Below are 18,248 nucleotides of genomic sequence, written 5' to 3' on the forward strand. Positions count from 1 at the left end.
TATAAAGAATGGGGTTTTTGATGAAGTGAAGAAATTTTTCTATTCTGGAAGTTTAAATCCAAAACTAAACAGAACTTTTATCATCTTGATCCCGAAAGTTCCTAACCCAGAAGGATTGGATCTGTTTAGACCAATCAACCTATGCAATTTTGCATACAAAAGCATCTCGAAAATCTTGGCAAATAGATTGAAACAGTGGCTCCCGGGTTTAATAGAAGGAGAACAAAGTGCATTTGTGGGTGGTAGACAAATCCAAGACAATATTCGATTGTTCAAGAAGTCTTTCATCAATTGAGAATCAGAAAAAGGAAGAGGAAATTTCAGGCAGTGCTAAAACTTGATATGAAAAAAGCCTATGATAGAGTAAAGTGGGATTTCCTTGAGGCTTGTATGTTGAAAATGGGGTTCAGTGATTGGTGGGTACAGAGAGTAATGAATTGTGTCACTTCAGCTTCTTTCAGTGTAAAATTCAATGGGGAACCATTGCCCTACTTTCAGCCAACACGAGGGATAAGACAAGGGGACCCTATATCTCCCTATTTGTTCATTATGGTAGCCAACACACTCTCGATATTGATGACAAAAGCAGTCCAGGATGGAACAATCTTCGGCATTAAACTAAATAGGTACTGTCCAATCCTATCTCACCTCCTTTTTGCGGATGATTCCATCTTTTTCTTAGATGGTAAGGTCAATGAATGTCAGAATCTTGCATTAATCCTTACTCAATATTGCTATGCATCTGAGCAAGCAATTAACTTAAACAAATCGGAATCTACTTTAGCTCGTGCTGTCCACAAAACTTAAGAAACAACATGGTAGCTCAACTCGAGTCCCGAAATTCGAAGACGAGAAATATTTAGGGATTCCTTCGGATTGGGGTGCATCTAAGAAACAAATCTTTGGCTGGATTTTGGCAAGAGTCAATATGAAATTAGAGGGGTGGAAGGAAAAGTTAATCTCAAAGGCAGGAAAGGAAACTCTGATTAAAACTATTGTTCAAGCTCTCCCTCAATATGCAATGTCTATATTCAAAATACTAGTTTCAATTTGTCAGTCCATAGAGAAAAAGATTGTAGCTTTTTGGTGGAGAAATAGTGAATCGAGGGCTGGCCTACATTGGAAGAGATGGGAAGTTCTCAAAACCAGAAAAGATCATGGGGGAATGGGATTTAGAGACCTCATATCTTTTAATAGAGCTATTCTTGGTAAACAAGCATGGAGACTCTCTCAAAACTAGTCATCATTATGGAGCTAAATTCTAAAAGGAATTTATTTCCCTACAAGATCCTTCTGGCAGGCTGGGAAGGGGTCTCGGCCCTCTTGGGGATGGCAGAGCATTCTGATGGGGAGAGAGAAGATAGCAAATTCAGTCAGATGGTCGATTGGCACAGGGGAGAAAATCAACATTGGGGAAGATAGATGGCTAAAAAGAGGAATAATTGGAGGACCGACAACCGTTGAAGAACCAGCCACAGTTGCAGACCTCATCCAACATGAGGACAAAAGATGGGATGAAGCTATGCTTACAAGGCTATTTGATGAGCAGATAATTAAGGAGGTGTTAGCAATGCCAATATGCAGTCATGCAACACCAGACAAACTAGTGTGGACAGCTACAAAGTCGGGGCTTTTCTCGGTGAAGAGTGCGTATAATCAAATTCGTGAAGAGGAACACCTACAGAATGTAATGCAAGCATCATCATCCTTCCGGCCAACTCGCAAACTGTGGTGCAAAATCTGGAATCTAAAAATCCCCCCCAAGGTAAGAATATTTCTGTGGAGTGTATGCCAAAATGCTCTCCCCACAATAGAAAATCTTTATAGGAGGAAAATCTTACCTTGACCAGCATGCCCTTTCTGTGATCAAGAAGCTGAAACGGTGGAGCATCTCTTCCTCCTTTGTCCTTGGACAAATGCAATTTCGAAAAACCCCTCAATTCAGATCAAAATCGCACCTCAGGACCTAACACGAATTGAGGTATGGATTCAAAACTATCAAGTACAGCCACATAAATTGCTTACTCCAGATGAAATTGCCATCCTCCTGTGGTTTATTTGGAAGGCCATAAATGAATTTATGTTTCGAAGAAAACCCCCAAATCCGAGAACCTTAATCGAGTCGGCAAGGATTATGATTCAAAACTATAGCAAGTGGAATCATCAAAGCTTCAATCTGCATGCGCAAAAGAGCTTCTTACCTCTGAAATGGAACCCGCCGCAGAGTAATTCCTTCAAAATAAACATAGATGGCTCCTTTCTTGAAGGTGAAGCAGAAGGAGCAGTGTCGGGAATCCTCAGAGACGAAGCTGGAATCCTGTTGGACAGCTTCGCCATGACAGTTCCAGCAACTTCGCCATTACACACGGAATTGCAAGCTCTGCTACAAGCTCTGGAATTCTTCGTCGACAGGAGAAAGGAAAGAATTGAACTGGAGACGGACAGCCTTCAAATGGTAAAGATGCTACAACAACAAAGTCAAGTCAGCTGGGAAGTGGAAGCATTCGTTCGGGAAGCTCACATTGGGATGGCCCAATTCACTAACCTAACCGTGGTCTGCTGTAACCGATCTGCGAATCAAGTTGATGATTGGGTCGCCAAAACGCAACATAGGAAGTTGTTATGTTTTGATGCCCCTATGTCGGGTTGTGGTTCCAAGAACTCTTAAGTTTCAATCGAAGTGCTCTCTTTCGACCAAAAAAAAAATACTCGCTACTCAAACTCCATCCGAGTCAAAGTTCCTTTTGCCAAACGTCAACATCCAGGCGACGTCATCCGTGATCTCCCTCTATTGTTCGTAATGAATACTCCAAACTTTTGTTATTTGATTTTCTTGAGGGTCCCCATCTTCTGTACCAAATGAACAGCAACATATATGCAAATTTGATGTGCGGATATTATTTTTTAATTTGCCAAATTACTAAGCATGTGAGCATTTCTAATTGACCAGTTTTAAGTTGAGGTCCTATTGGATAATACCAATGTTGTAGTTTTACTAGGTTCAAGTGTGGGAAATAAGCAGGTTGAATGCGCGAATTAAATAGCGCCGCACGCCACGAAAGATCTATAAGTTCAATGCCATTAGTAATGATTACGTTTCGAGTATATGTGAAACCATGTAACATGTGTTTAATCGGCATCTTTCTACATTGTCGATCGTTGAAGACCCTTTTAAATTATGTATACTCAAAACTTAACCGTTACGGTTGCAACCACATAGCATATATTTAATCGGCATCTATCTAAATTGTCGAAAATGGAAAAACCTTTTAGATCACATATACTCGAAACTCGACCATTCCTTTGTGGTGCCCACGGGGCTTCCTAGAAAGGAAAATTAAGGATGATCACCGGGTCATGTTACGTGCCGAAGAAGCAGGCCATGTACCCCTAGGGTCATGATGCACCCTTCACATGCTATAAGAAGGGCACGATCGGCATGTCAGACAGGGTCGGGAGTTGGGTTCGGTTCAGCGTCGACCCCAAGGAGTATGCCTGGGGGGCTCATGATGAGCTGCGCCGACGAAGTCTAGAAGCAGGAGGCCGGCCACGTGGACCTCAAGTCGGTCCTCGCCGCGGTCTCCGTTAGGGGATTGGCCATGGGGTGCCTGTTGATGCTGGCCGATAATGTACATTCCTTTTTCTTTGCAGACCTCCAAGTCGGACTAATTAGCGTTACTAAACTTTGTGAAGATGCAGACTACGTGCACCTGGACGTGAACTTCTGCCATGTTTTCTCGTCGTAATACCGTTTGCAGGTTATGAACATGGGCAATAGCGAGTTTGTGTGGATCCGAAAGGGTGAGGGCGTTATCCAGTCGCCGGTCCAAGAATAAGGTTTCAACTGGCCATATTAACTTGTAGAAAGCCGGGGTACAGTACTATTGGGAATGCGTAACAGAAGCCTGATACCTTCACATTGAGAGATCGCTAAAAGGGAACTCAAGTTCGAGCCTGTCAACATATCCAGTTGGACTTACCTTCACTCAAAAGCTTAAGTCAATGAGTTATGGCTCAACTAGGATATATTAACTACTCAACACCACATCAATCATCCAATGTGGGACTTCTCTAACACAACTCACGCGTGTATCTAAACAATCTTTCCTCACGTGTGAGCTCGATGTTAGGTTTGTTCCTCCTTAATTTAGGTATTTTTCTCCATCAGTTTATCTCAATCTCCAAGTCATTGCAATAGATTAGAGGCCCACCAATCAACCATTGGCTCTGATACCTTTTGTTGGGAATGCGCAGCAGAAGCCCGATACCTTCACATGGGAAGATCGCCAAGAGGGAGTTCAAATACGAGCCCGTCAACATATCCAGTTGGATCCACCTTCACTCAAAAGCTTAAGCCAATGAGTTATTGGCCAATTAAGATATATTAACTGCTCAACACCACATCAATTATCCGATGTGGGACTTCTCTAACACAACTAACACGTGTATCTCAACAAGTACTCTGAGCTTAGCATAGGTAAAAGAGCTTGAATTTACAAATTGGAGATTTGCATCAAAAGATTTCACGTACTGCTCACCGCATACCGAGACTATCGAGCGGCTTTAACGTTAGACTTGTCGAATAAGGCGATCCGGGTTTCACGTGCGAAGACCGCCGGAAACCGAATAAAGAGACAAAACCCGAATCATAACATGATATAATCTGCAAGAGCCTAATGTTTATCATGAATCTTTATGTGTTTTTATCGACTCGAGATCGGAGTTGGGACATGTCGGGCTCGCCACTAAAATTTTCAGTTTAAAGCGGCCAAAGTATCGGCTTGGGAGGCATTACAATAGTAACTTGTGAGTTATTACGACGTGATGTCGCATGGCTTTGCGGAGTTTCTTTCGATGGAAACAAATAAATAAACTCGACGCGTTTTTTTTTTCCGTAAACAGAACCCTAAGCTTCCACGTGCGCTACGCCTCTCGAGTCTTTCTTTCTTTTTTGACCGAGAACTCCAAATAGTAGGAACATTACTCAAGCCAACTCGAGACAATCTCCCAAAAATTGGCGCGTTTTTGGCAAGGGGATCCTTGACCCAATTCCTGTAAGCTCAATCATATTGCGGCAGTTTCTAATACGTGGGTTCCATGCACAACTTAATGTTTCAATAAATGTGTTTTCTCTTAATATAAGACGAATCCGAAAATTAAAATAAATAATCCTTTTTTTCTTTTTGTTCAGTTCTATATAGTCACTTATATACATTCTCCTAATATACATTCTCCAAAAGTGGAATATCCATAAGGTTCTTTGGGTGATGATGTAGGCAAATTTGGTTCAAGTGTCGAAATAATTGCCAAATGAGGTACCAAATCTCGAAATCTTTATCCTAATCCGAGATTAAGATTAGGATTAGGATTAAGATTAAGATTAGGATTAGGATTAGGATTAGGAGAAGATGGTACGCCAGCTTCAGCTTGGGCTGGACCAGGCAACAAGACATGCCTTTTCTGTGGGATCACCAGTTGTCATCTGATTAGTGAAGTAGCGTGATAAGCAGAAGCCAAAGATGGTAAGCCAGCCATTTTTTAGTCCAACCGAAATATACCAAGGAAGGTCATGAAAACCTGGAATTGCTGGCTTCCTGGAAACAAAGCGAGTGGCAAGTCTTCTTCAAAGGAAAAAAATAAAAATAGCTGCGTCACCATACCAATACTTCAGGCGAGATATGGACGCAAAAACCGACTCGCATTAAGACAGCTAGTACTAAGTACCGGCTTCTTCTGTTAGCATTGTTTACGGTTGTAATACCGGAGTTTATAACCCGGCAAAAGCGGAGAAGTACTTTTATGTTGCCCTTCAAACATATTGCTACATTCGTCATCTCAGCTTCTGTAACCAGATGAAAATGAATGATTTAGTCAAGTAGTTTATAACCCGGCAATCGCATTGAAATGTCATTAACACAACTGAAGCTGGTAAAGGGAAAGTTTTCTTGCTAACGAATTCCTCTAGAGTTTGTTCAAGAGCCACACTTTCTCACAGCAAATTTTGGCAGTTCAGTCGTTCAACGATGTCATGATAGATGAATAACTACTTTCCTTGTAAATGGCGGAGTCTTGGCGCATTGATGTTTCGTCTCTTACTTTAAGGGCGGCTCGGTTCAGATCTCTCATTAATATGCTGCGAGGGATTTGTCGGCAAAACCGTTGTTTTATAAGGTAAGAACAGCTGAAACTGAGCAAAATCAGTATCAGCAGTGGAGCTTTTGTCACTTCAGAATCGTTCCCTGATTTGCATTCAGTTGGAAAGAACTTGTCGGTCCCCTCATGAAGGTTGGATTCAATGGCCAAGACAAGAAGCTGCATAATCCCGTTCTTGTACTAGGAGAATATCAAACTTGGAGGGAGTTCAGGTCTCTGGATCGATGACAATCATGATGTTATAACATACTCATCTTTAGTGCGACGCACCGCAATCACCCCTCTTCTTACCAAAAAAAGTCTTAATTCTTGTAGACAAATCATACTTTTGCATGTAAATTACCGGGGAAGACTATCATCAACACATGAGGTTGCTGTCAATTTAAACCTATTTCAAGCCTCCTCCAGGAAAAGACTCGGTGCTGATGGAATTGAGAGCATGGGCAAAGGCGTCGGTCACCGGTTAGAGCATTGAGATCCTTCTGGTTTTCCGTCCTGTCATGCCAAAGCATGCACCAACGTGTGCGATTACCATAGTCAATACACATCTAACAAATGCTTGACAAACTGCGAAAGTCCAATGCGAGGATTGTGGTCATTTTTATTTGCAATACACCTTGTGGTCGGTTCTGTCTATTGTGGTCATATGTTCATGTTTTATTTGTCATGTACTTGCCCCGAGACCATTCATAGGAAATGGTAGAAAAAACACTGATTATGTTTGTGAAATGGCCGGCGGTCCTCTCCGTGTCAAGTTTCAGGTCATTCGCAATAGGAACAGCGAGCACGAATAATTATGTAGTAAACAAATTATAATGTAGTAAGATTCATCATTTATCAACACAAAGCGTTATCAAGATCAACAAGAGTCATGTTGTGTTATATTGGGAGTAACTTTAGCGTGAGCTTTTGAGTTTTGGAATATTTTCTGTTCATCAATCTGCTCGTTTGCCGATGTTAAGCACAAAGTATTTGGGAGACAGTTTCATATGTCAACTGACATTACGATCCTTCATATGAGGCAAATACATTGAGTTGATTCTAGGATGTTGGATCTCATACATCCATTGTTGTTTTAGGGTTGATCTACACAATAATTGCTACAAGCGTTCAACTCGAGGTTTTTTAAATTTCCCAGAGAATAAGATCAACGAGCAAGACGACCGTTTATAGTCGAGCGATTCCTATCGAGCCTGCCTCATGCAAGCCACATACAATTCATTATAGACTATCTCTTACGCTTGGCTCGTAGACTTGCATGTAAATCTCATGATAAAACCAGTCGAAATGAGAAAAGCATGCATACGCGAGTCATGGTCGCCATCCCTTGCGAGTAGCAATCGGCATATCGTGGTTCCCTGCCCAGTCTTGATTAACACATGACTGGACTTTTCTCGTTTGTTGATGATTGTAAGGAGATAGCAAGAAACTTTCCTTGGACAATCCAACTTGCTCGTTACGAGTCTGAATATCACTTTGGATTCGATGTTTATCCGCGTAATTTTGATCTGCTGTCTATTGTTCAAGTGTCAAGATGGTTTACACAGCTGAAATAATTGGAATAACTTCACAGTCCACAGACTTTACCAACAGAATCAATATCAACTTTCCGCATTCAATTGAAATCCGTTGAAGGAATGAACCGAAACAACAAAAGCTACGTCTATTTTACACCCCAAAAGTCAGCTTTTGTAGTCTGTATCATCCTAAAGTGGATGATGACAGTACCAAATCTGGTCCATCCCAAGAACAAAAGGAAAAGAAAAGAAAAGGAAAATCTTATGGCAAAATAAAATAATCCGCTGTCTTCATCTATCGAGGCTTCTTCCTTCGGTCCACTTCAGAAACCCCATAGGAAGAAGAAATCTAGAGCCAAGGACACATCAAGATTCAGATCCATACTCCCCAAGCTTGGGAATTGCATCCCGTTGAAATCGCTGGGACACTCCTCGATGCCCGGGAACGCCTCGAGATCGTGCTCGCCGGAACCCGTCTCCGGACCCACCGAATGATTTGAGAACGATACGTCCAAGTACAGGTCGTTCTCGATCGTCAGGACGCTGCTCGCCTCCGAAACAGACGGCGAAGGCGGCAGGGCCGGCTATGCGGATCCGGACAGCTCGAGCCAGGCCGGCATGGGCCCTGACTCGGCGTACCACACCGCGGCCACCTTGATCTCCGGGGTCGTGAGTGACCCACCGCCGGGGATCTCTGGTGGGCTGTCCGGGAAGTTGAAATTCGCCGTGGGGCCGCGGATGCAGAAGAGCGCAGCGTCGAAGGCGCGGGCAGCCTTCACGGGTGAGTCGTAGGAGCCGAGCCAGAGCCTCTGGGGGCTGTTGGGGAAGCGGATCTCGGAGACCCACTTGCCCCACCTCCTCTGCCTCACCCCCTTGAACTTCGGGTCGCCCCTCGCTCCCGAGCCCCCGCGCACCGCGAGACCCGCCGCCGCCGCGCTGCGCATCACATTTTCTTCTTCCTTCCTTCCTCAAGTCAAGATTCGATCTAGAGGATCTGGGTTGACTTGTTTTTTGGGTGTGTGTGCATATGATTGCTCGTGTCTGGTGTTGAGGCTCAGATGCCTGAGACAAGGAAGCATTTTGCGGCTCTTTATATAGGTCCCCATGCAGACAGACGAGGAAAGAGAGCGAGCTGTGTCCAGTGCAGCGTGTGCGTGGGGGAGGGGCCAAACGTGCTCTGTTCCCCTAGAACTTCAAAGTAGACGAAAAAGGAACACAGTGCCACGTGGGGTGGAGTCGGGACAAGTCTCAAATCCACAAAAATAAAAATAAAATGGTGGACCAGCTGATGTACTAAATTAAACATGTATCAAAAGTTGAGGAACCATATTGAACAAATCAAAAGTTCAGAGACCATATTGAACATTGGGTTAAAGTTCATGGACTACATTGCAAATTAAAAGTTCAAGGATCAAATTGCACATTGAGCCAAAGTTCAGGGACTGTTTGTGTCATTATCCCCCGGTGCTGAGTATAGAATATACGTCAAAACTTGTCCTGCGAATTTTACATCCACGTTTTTCCCGAAGCCTTCGCCGTCCTAAAGCCTTGCGACATTACTGTCGCTATTGCTATTGGACTAATTAACAACAAACAGGGTATGACGGGAATGGGCAGGTAAAAGGAAAGTTTTCTTGCTAACGATTTCCTCTAGAATTTGTTCAAGAGCGACACTTCCTCGCAGCAAATTTTGGCAGTTCAGTCGTCCACCCATTTCATGATAGATGAATAACTACTTCCCTTATAAGTGGCCGAGTCTTGGCGCATCTATGATTTGTCTCCTACTTTGCGGGAGTCTCGGTTCACATCTCTCATTTATATGCTGCGGGGGATTTGTCGGCAAAACCATGGTTTTATAAGGTAAGAACAGATGAAACTGATTAGAATCAGGATCAGCAGTTGAGCTTTGGTCACTTCAGAATTGTTCCCAGACTTGCAATCATTTGTAAAAAACGTCCGCTCATGAAGATTGGATTCAATGGTCAGGACAAGAAGCTGCTTTATTCCGAATCTTGCGTTAGGAGAATATCAAACTCAGAGGGAGTTCTGGTCTCTGGAACGATGGCAATCACGACATTATAACGTTCGTTCATCTTTAGTGCCACACGCACCGCAATTTACCTCATTAAGGCCCATTTCTTCTTACCAAAAATGCCTAATTCTTATATACAAATCATACTTTTGCATGTAAATTACCGGGGAAGACTATCATCGACTCGTGAGGTTGCTTTGTCAGTTTAAACCATTTCGGGCCTCCTCTAGGAAAAGACTCATGGTTCGTTTTTTGGAAAACTTTAGGGAAATGCAATTGCATTTACAAAGGCCTTTGGCCCAAGATAAGTTTGGAGGTGCTTTGAAAAGTTGCATTCTTGGAATGCAAATAAACTTTTTTTCCTTCCAACTTTGGCATCGCTCAACTTTCATAATTTGGGAAATGTCCTTGAAAATCCTAATTTGCCAAAGAAGGCCTCAGCTACCTGCAAGCATCCAGTGAGCCACTGTAGAGCCACCGCCACTCTTGCCTGACCTTAGGCGAGACTGGCCAGCGGCAAATTTGGCTTGCCTGCAGCTGAATTCCACAGGAAAATAGTTTGAGATTCTTTTTTAAAAAAAATTAGCCAAAGTCCCTTACAAAGTGTAGTTTTTACCAAACAGCATTTATCCTAAATTGCTTCCCAATGTGTTTTAAAATATACTTTACCAAACACTATTTGCATTTCAAAAATTCCTTTTGGCCCAAAAGTCTTTGCATTTCCCCAACATATTTCCTCAAAGCCAAACCAAACGAGGCCTCAGTGCTGGTGGAATTGAGAGCATGGGCAAAGGCGTCGATCACCGGTTAGAGCATTGAGGTCCTTCTAGCCTTCCGTCCTATCATGCCAAAGCACGCACCAGCGTGTGCGTTTACCATGGTCAATACACATCTAACAAATGCTTGACAAACTGCGACAATCCAATGCAAGGATTGTGGTCATTTTTATTTGCAATACACCTTGTGGTCGGTTCTGTCTATTTGGTCATAGCTTGTTCATTTTTTCTTCATCATGTATTTTTCCCAAGATCATCCATAGGAAATGGTAGGAAAAACACTGATTATGTTTGAGAAATGAGCGGCAATCCTCTCCAAGTCAAGTTTCACACTACAAAAAAACTGATTTTTTCCGACGAAATTTCCAACGAAAAGTTTGGAAAAATTCGTTGGAAAACTAATTTCCAACGAAAAAAAATTCGTTGGTAATAGGTCGTCGGAAATTTTTCCAACGAAAAATTTCAATTTTTGTTGGAAATTTGCGATGAATTTTATTTCGTTGGAAAACTCGTGGCTAAATTCGTTGGAAAAATTACAAAAAAAATTTTTTGGTCGAAAAATCGTGGAAATTTTTTTTCCAACGAAAAATTTTTCGTTGGAAAAATTACAATTTTTTTTTGGTCGAAAAATCGTTGAAATTTTTTTTCCAACGAAATTTTTTTTTTTTTTGAAAAATCGCCCTCGCCGCCGGCAAGGCCCAGCCTCGTCGCGGTCGGCGACGAGGAGGCGGTCGAGAAAAGGAGGGGGAGAGGCGGGCGACGAGGGGCTCGGGGAGCCGAGGAAGGGGTGGCGGCCGGGGAGGAGGCGGAGGCCGGAGGCGCGGGGACGGGGAGTCGGGGCGAGGAGGAGGCGGTCGAGGTGGACGAAGTGGCCGAGCTGGAGGCGGTTGGAGAGGATGAGGTCGGCGTCGCGGTCGGAGAGGGAGACGTAGGTGGAGTGGAGGGAGTCGGAGAGGTGGAGGAAGAAGCCGTGGTTGGGCCAGAGGTCATCGGGGGTGGCGAGGGCGGGGACGATGCCGACGACCTGGAGGAGGGCGGAGCAGTGGTCGCCGGCGACGCGGGCGTTGGACGAGTTCATGGACTGGAGGAGCTTCAGGAGGATGCCCTGCGTGAGGGTCGCCATCTTCCCCGGTCTGCTCTCTTTGCTCTTCTGCTTCTGCTTCTCTGTCTCTGCGTGTGTACGTGTGTGGTGAAGAAGGTGAGGGACGCGACGATAGAAGAGAGAGGAGAGAGAGAGAGTGACTCTGTCACGAGATTCAAATTCAAAATCCCGCGAATATTACTAATTTTTCAGTGTGTATAATTTTCGTTGGAAAATTCGTTGGACATTTCCAACGAAAAAAATTTCGTTGGAAATTTCCAACGAATTTTCCCACGAAAATAGTACACACTGAAAAAATTCCCCGGAAAATTGAAATTCGTTGGAAATTTCCAACGAATTTTCCAACGAATATAAAAAATGCCGAACAGGACCGATTTTTTTGAATTCGTCGCAAAATTCGTTGGAATTTCCAACGAAAATAGTACACACTGAAAAAATTCCCCGGAAAATTGAAATTCGTCGCAAAATTCGTTGGAAATTCCAACGAAGTTTGCAACGAAAAAATTTTCGTTGGAAAACTCGTGGCTAAATTCGTTGGAAAAATTACAAAATTTTTGAATTGCAAACTTCGTTGGAAAATTACAAACTCGTGGCTAAACTCGTGGCTAAATTTCCAACGAATTTTCCAATGAATATAAAAAATGTAGACTAATACCGGGTTTTTTTGAATTCGTAGCAAAATTCGTTGGAAAATTTGTTGCAAATTTGCGACGAAAATTTTTTCGTCGTAAATTTTCGTGGCAAAAATCCGGTTTTTTTGTAGTGTCAGGCCGTTCACAATGGGAACAGCGAGCACAAATAATTATGTAGTGAACACATTATAATGTATGATTTATCATGCATCTGCACCAAGTGTTATCAAGATCGGCAATAATCATATTGAATTGAATCAAGAGTAACTTCAGCGTGAGCTTTTGAGTTTTGAAATATTTTCTGTTCATCAATCAACAATTCTACCAATGTTAAGTACAGAGTATCTGTGAGACAGTTTCATATGTCAATATGTCAATTGACATTGCGAACCTTGACATGAGGCAAATACTTTGACTTGATTCCAGACTTTTGGATCTCATTCTTCCACTGTTGTTTTAGAGTCGATCTACGCAATAATCACAACAAGCGGACAACTAGGTTTTCATATTTTCGGAAGAAAAAGATCATCGAGCAAGGCGACAGCTTACAGTCAAGCGATTCCTCTCGAGCCTGCATCAGGCTCGTAGATTTGCATGTAAATCTCATGATAAAACCAAGCCAAAATGAGAAAAGTACGCATACGCGATTTGTGGTCGCCATCCCTTGCGAGTAGCAAGCGGCATACCGACGTTCCTTGCCCAGTCTTGATTATCACGCGACTAGACTTTCCTTGGTTGTTCATGACTGAAAGGAGAAGGCGAGAAACTTTCCTCGGATAATCGAACTTGCTCATTACGAATCGAACGTCACTTTCGATTCTATGCTTATCCGCACGGTTTTTGATTTGCTGTTTCAAGCCTCAATATGGTTTACACAGCTGAAATAATTGTAATAACTTCACAGTCCGCACACTTTACCAACAAAATTAATATCATCTTTCCGCTTTCAATTGTAATCCATTGAAGGAATGAGCCGAAACAACAAAAGCTACGTCTATTTACACCCTAAAAGTAAGTTTTCGTTGTCTGTATCATCCTCAAGTGGATGATGACCGTAAAAAATCTGGTCCATCCAAAGAATAAGAGGAAAAGAAAAGGGTAGGAAAATCTTATGGCAAAATAAAATAGTACGCAGTCTTCATCTATCAAGGCTTCTTCCTTCAGTCCACTTCAGAAACCCCATAGGAAGTCATCCGGAGCCAAGAACACATCAAGATTCAGTTCCATACTCCCCACGCTTGGGAATTGCATCCCGTTGAAATCGCTGGGAAACTCCTCGATGCCCGGGAACGCCCCGATATCGGGCTCGCCGGAACCCGGCTCGGGATCCACCAAAAGATCCAAGAACGATACGTCCAAGTACAGGTCGCTCTCGCTCGTCAGGACGCTGCTCGCCTCGGAAACCGACGGCGAAGGCAGCGGGGCCTGCAATTCGGATCCGGACAGCTCGGGCCGGGCCGGCACGGCGCCCGACTCGGCGTACCTCTCCGCGGCCGCCTTGATTTCCGGGGGCGTGAGGGACCGGCCGCCGGGGATCTCCGGGGGGTTGTCGGGGAAGTTGAACTTCGCGGTGGGGCCGCGGAGGCAGAAGAGCGCGGCGTCGAAGGCGCGGGCGGCCTTCACGGGTGAGTCGTAGGAGCCGAGCCAGATCCTCTGGCGGCTGTTGGGGAAGCGGATCTCGGAGACCCACTTGCCCCACTTCTTCTGCCTAACCCCCTTCAACTTCGGGTCGCTCCTCGCCCCAGAGCCCCCGCGCACCGCGGGACCCGCCGCTGCTGCGCTGCGCTTCACCATTTCTTCTTCCTTCCTCGGGTCAAGATTCGATTTTGACGATCTGGGTTGACTTGTTGAGCTTGCGAATCGATTCTGGAGACTGTTTTTTGGGTGTGTGTGCTGATGATTTTCTCGTTGCTGGTTTTGAGGCTCAGATGCTTGAGACACGGAAGCATTTTGCGGCTCTTTATAAATAGGTCTTCCTGCAGACAGACGAGGAAAGAGAGTGAGCCGTGTCCAGTGCAGTGTGCGTGGGGGGGCAGGGTCAAACGTGCGCGTTTTCCTCTGTTCTGCTAGAACTTCAAAGTAGACGAAAAAAGGGTAACAGTGCCACGTGAGGGATGACATCAGCAAAGTATTTCTGGTTTTGTTCAATTTACGCGGTTGATCTTTGCTTGGGGAGTGAGGCTGTGATCGTGACGCGACGATGCGAAAACCCAAGTCTCAAACCCAACAAATTGGGGTTGGGACATGTCGCGCTCGCCACTGAAATATTCGGTTTAAAGCGGCCATATAAAGTATCGGCTTGGGAGGCATTATAGTAGTAATTTGTGAGTTATTGCGATGTAAGAGTCAGGTGGCTTTGCGGAGTTTCTTTTCATGGAAAATAGGTAAATAAACTTGACCCATTTTTTTTTTCCGTAAACAGAGCCCTAAGCTTCCACGTGAGCTATGCGTCTCGAGTCTTTCTTTCTTTTTTGACCGAGAACTCCAAATAGTAGGAACATTACTTGAGCCAACCCGAGACAATCTCCCAAAAATCGTCACGTGTTTGGCAGGGGATACTTGACCCAAATCCTGTAAGCTCGATTGTATCGCAGCGGTTTCTGATACACGGGCTGCAAGCCTAGCTTAACGTACGTATTTCAGGAAAAATATCGGATTTTTCCCTTTTTTTTTTGTTAGATGGTTTTTCCCTATTATAAAGTTTGAATAAATGTTTTAACCAAAAAAAAAAGTTTGAATAAATGTGTTTTCTCTTAATAGAAGACGAAATTGATAGTCTTGACGAATCCGCAAAATTACCATATGTTGACACCTAAATTTTGGTAATCCAGTTAGTCATTTGTTGCATATAAAAATTAGGGATCGACCCTTACTCCTAAACAAAAAATTATAGTAAATTGCATAGCATATAGTATTAGGAGCATTTACAGCTAAGCCCATGTAGTTTGCGTATTAATTGGATCGGCAACAAATAGAAAAGTTGAACTTTTTGAACTTAATAATTGGACTGGTGCAAATGAACTTTTGAGCTCAATTGATTTGTTTGGCCCGTGAAATAGAATTAATTGAATCAAGCCCCTAACCGAAATTGATATGTTTTGCTCATGTGATACTTCAAGAAAACAGAATCGGTCAATGTGGGGCATATATATTTGGAATTACATTCTGACGTCATGGGCACAAGCAAAAAGGAAAGAAGCCAAAGCGTAATATGTTTTAAATATTCTTGGGAGGGTCTCTTTCTAAAAAAGGCCCAGGCATTCTCACCTACAAAAGGACCTCCTACAACGGTAAAGAAAGAGGGGCTCTTTCTTCCGTCTTTCGTTCAATAGCGTTATTCATATTAATATATAAGTGGAGAGAGAATTAAGAGCACAAGAATGGAGGAAGAAAATACGAAGAGCAATCCACGAGTCCATCTCTCGGTCGTGACGTTTATCACCAATCACAGAGTTGGCTTTCACGACTACCAACAATCATCACCGTCCTTCCTCAGAGTCCGGCGACGGGTCAATCTCACTACATCTTCCTCTATGTTCTAACGAAAACTCGGCGTCCATAGGCCTATCTCGGCGTCCTCGAAGTGCATCCTGCGGTTTGTTCCGATTAGTCCAACTTAGCACCAGTCCATGACAATTCCCTGTTTGGCGAAGTTCTCTGTGTTTGCAGGTTAATAGAAGCCTTAAAACTTTGCTCTGTTCCCTGCATTGTGAGCACCACGAAAACTGACGCTGCAGCCCACGTAGCCCTTGCTGCCACCCCCTGCTGCCGTAGCTCACACCGCGTTCTTCCTCGGTCAGATGCTCTCATAGCCTCAAAGCGAAGCCACGACGTTCCCTGCAGCGAGTCCCATGGCCTCGTCGTCATCACATGCAGAAGACGCCACCTTTTGATTTCTTTTGAGATATAGTGGTGGTCAAAGTAGATTGCCTGGTCGAAGTATCAAGTCTTCAGTGGAAGCTCGGACAAATAGACCCACGAAGGGATTTGCAAACTGACTTGGTGGCTCAACCGTGATCCCCAGGCTCAAAAGCCGTCGTCCTAGCTGTCACAGTGATCGTTCATTGTCAGTCTTTGCTCCTCCACCGTCCAGTACCGCGAGCCACCATCTGCCGGTCCAAACTTGGAAAGTAAATATTCGAATTAGGTAAAAAGCTCATCTAATTTGACTTTCGAGTATATTGCTTCCTTGTTTGAAATATTGCAATCTTATGCGAATCTTTGAGTAATATTATCATATCCAATAAGTTCCTGAATAACCTTTAAATTATGAATTATTTCCTAATTTCATAACGTGCTATAGTCTACAGTTCGATTTCATGCCCGAAATATGGCTCGCGATTGCACGGAAAATCGTTAATCCAATCTCCCGCCCGAGATATGATTCGCAATTATGCGAAAGATTGGCCAATCCGATCCTCATGCCCAAGATATGATTCGTCAATCTATTGTTTCTAAATTTAAAGGGACATGGATAATATTTCTTGTCATTGGATGTCGTATTCATTGCTATTTTTCTGTCTTTTGTTTGAATTGAATTGATTGTCTTTCCATAAAAAAAAATACAAAAAAGATTAGGTAAAATTTGAGTAGATAATATATTGCACGTTTAGGATAAATTTTAATTATTTTCTTAGAATAAATTAGTTTCTTTTCTTAGATATTATTATTACATGTTCAAATTAGGTTAATTATTTATTCCGAATTTAAACTAAAAAAATATAAAAAATACCACGTGCATGTCATATTAGAGTAGTTGCATATTAATTAATTCTCGTCATTAGAAATCTCACGTCTAAGTTCATTTGCGTGACATATTAGAGATAGTGCATTTAATTGTTGTTAGAATTAGGACATTTAAATAAATCGTATGTCGCATGTCATACTAGACGTAGAATGCATTGCAAAAAGTTTAGTTTTCATTAAATCAAAGAAAATCCTAAAAAAAGGATTTGAGTGAATTTGTGTGTTAATTAGAAATCATATTAAAGTTGTCAATGTGATTTTCTAACTAATATTGCAGATGCTTTCGTTGCTCTGAGGTAAGTCCCTATTTTGCAATTTATTTATTGCTTTGCATTGTTGAGTGTTATATTATTGGTTGCACACCCGCATGTTCACCTCGCATGTTAGTGGATAGGTTTAAAATCAATCCAAGATGCCTGCAAATATTTTTTTGAAATAAAAGAGAAAATGTACCGAAAGGGCATTAGAGTAATCTAGTGTAATCAAATTCCCGAATCCATAATCTCTGGTTCGTAGGAGTAAAGTAATTCTCCCGATACTTTACTTGGGTTTCTTATTGATCCACCAAAAAATTGATTAGTAGTGACTCTTGATTGAAATGATTTGCATGTTAAGAACTTAAACCTTAAGTCGCGAATTGATAAGGGCTTGGGAGAGCCTGAGTTAGGTCTTGACTTAATAATCCATTAGCCGAACCCCTAGGTGGTGCACCCCGAGAGTAGGTCGCGACACTATAATAATTTTTTTTTTGTTTTTGTTTTGTACAGTCACCGATATATATTATCCTAATATATATTCTCCTGAAGTGGAATATTCATAAGGTTCTTTGGATGACGATGTGGGCAAATTTGGTTCAAGTGTCGAGATAATTGCCAATTGAGGTACCAAATCTCGAAATCTTTGTCCTAATCCAAGATTGAGATTAGGATTAGGAGAAGATGGTAGGCCAGCTTCAGCTTGGGCTGACCAGGCAACAAGACATGACTTTTCTGTTATATTAGTAAGTGTGATAAGCACAAGCCAAAGATGGTAAGCCAGCCATTTTTTAGTCAACCTAAAACCCAAGAAAGGTCATGAAACCCTGGAATTGCTCGCTTCCTGGAAACAGAGAGTGGCAAGTCTTCTTCAAAGGAAAACATAAAAGTGGCTGCGTCACCATACTCATCAGCATCAAGTTTCTGTCAAACCCAACTTTGGTTAGTAAAAAAAAAGTACATCATTGCATGCGTCAGCATGAGTTTCGTTAGGAACTGACATGATTAAAACATTGAAATATACTGCACTCACATA

At 42.8% G+C, this 18,248-nt stretch overlaps 2 protein-coding genes across 2 annotated transcripts; both read right to left on the bottom strand.

Annotated features, from left to right (window-relative positions):
* Positions 1 to 7,735: 7,735 nt before the first annotated feature.
* On the bottom strand, positions 7,736 to 8,674 carry LOC130138068 (ethylene-responsive transcription factor ERF017-like). Its single transcript, XM_056311023.1, has one exon. It carries the CDS (start codon positions 8,612 to 8,614, stop codon positions 8,255 to 8,257), a length of 360 nt encoding a protein of 119 aa, XP_056166998.1. The 5' UTR covers positions 8,615 to 8,674; the 3' UTR covers positions 7,736 to 8,254.
* A 4,451-nt stretch (positions 8,675 to 13,125) lies between these two features.
* Positions 13,126 to 14,164, bottom strand: LOC130138007 (ethylene-responsive transcription factor ERF017-like). The gene has a single exon (XM_056310851.1). The coding sequence runs from the start codon at positions 14,004 to 14,006 to the stop codon at positions 13,383 to 13,385; it is 624 nt and encodes a 207-aa protein (XP_056166826.1). The 5' UTR covers positions 14,007 to 14,164; the 3' UTR covers positions 13,126 to 13,382.
* Between the last annotated feature and the right edge of the window lie 4,084 nt (positions 14,165 to 18,248).

The sequence above is a fragment of the Syzygium oleosum genome, unplaced genomic scaffold (genome assembly GCF_021117445.2).
Source record: "Syzygium oleosum isolate NSW1041296 unplaced genomic scaffold, Sole_v2.1 Sole_v2.04, whole genome shotgun sequence".
NCBI classification, from domain to species: domain Eukaryota; kingdom Viridiplantae; phylum Streptophyta; class Magnoliopsida; order Myrtales; family Myrtaceae; genus Syzygium; species Syzygium oleosum.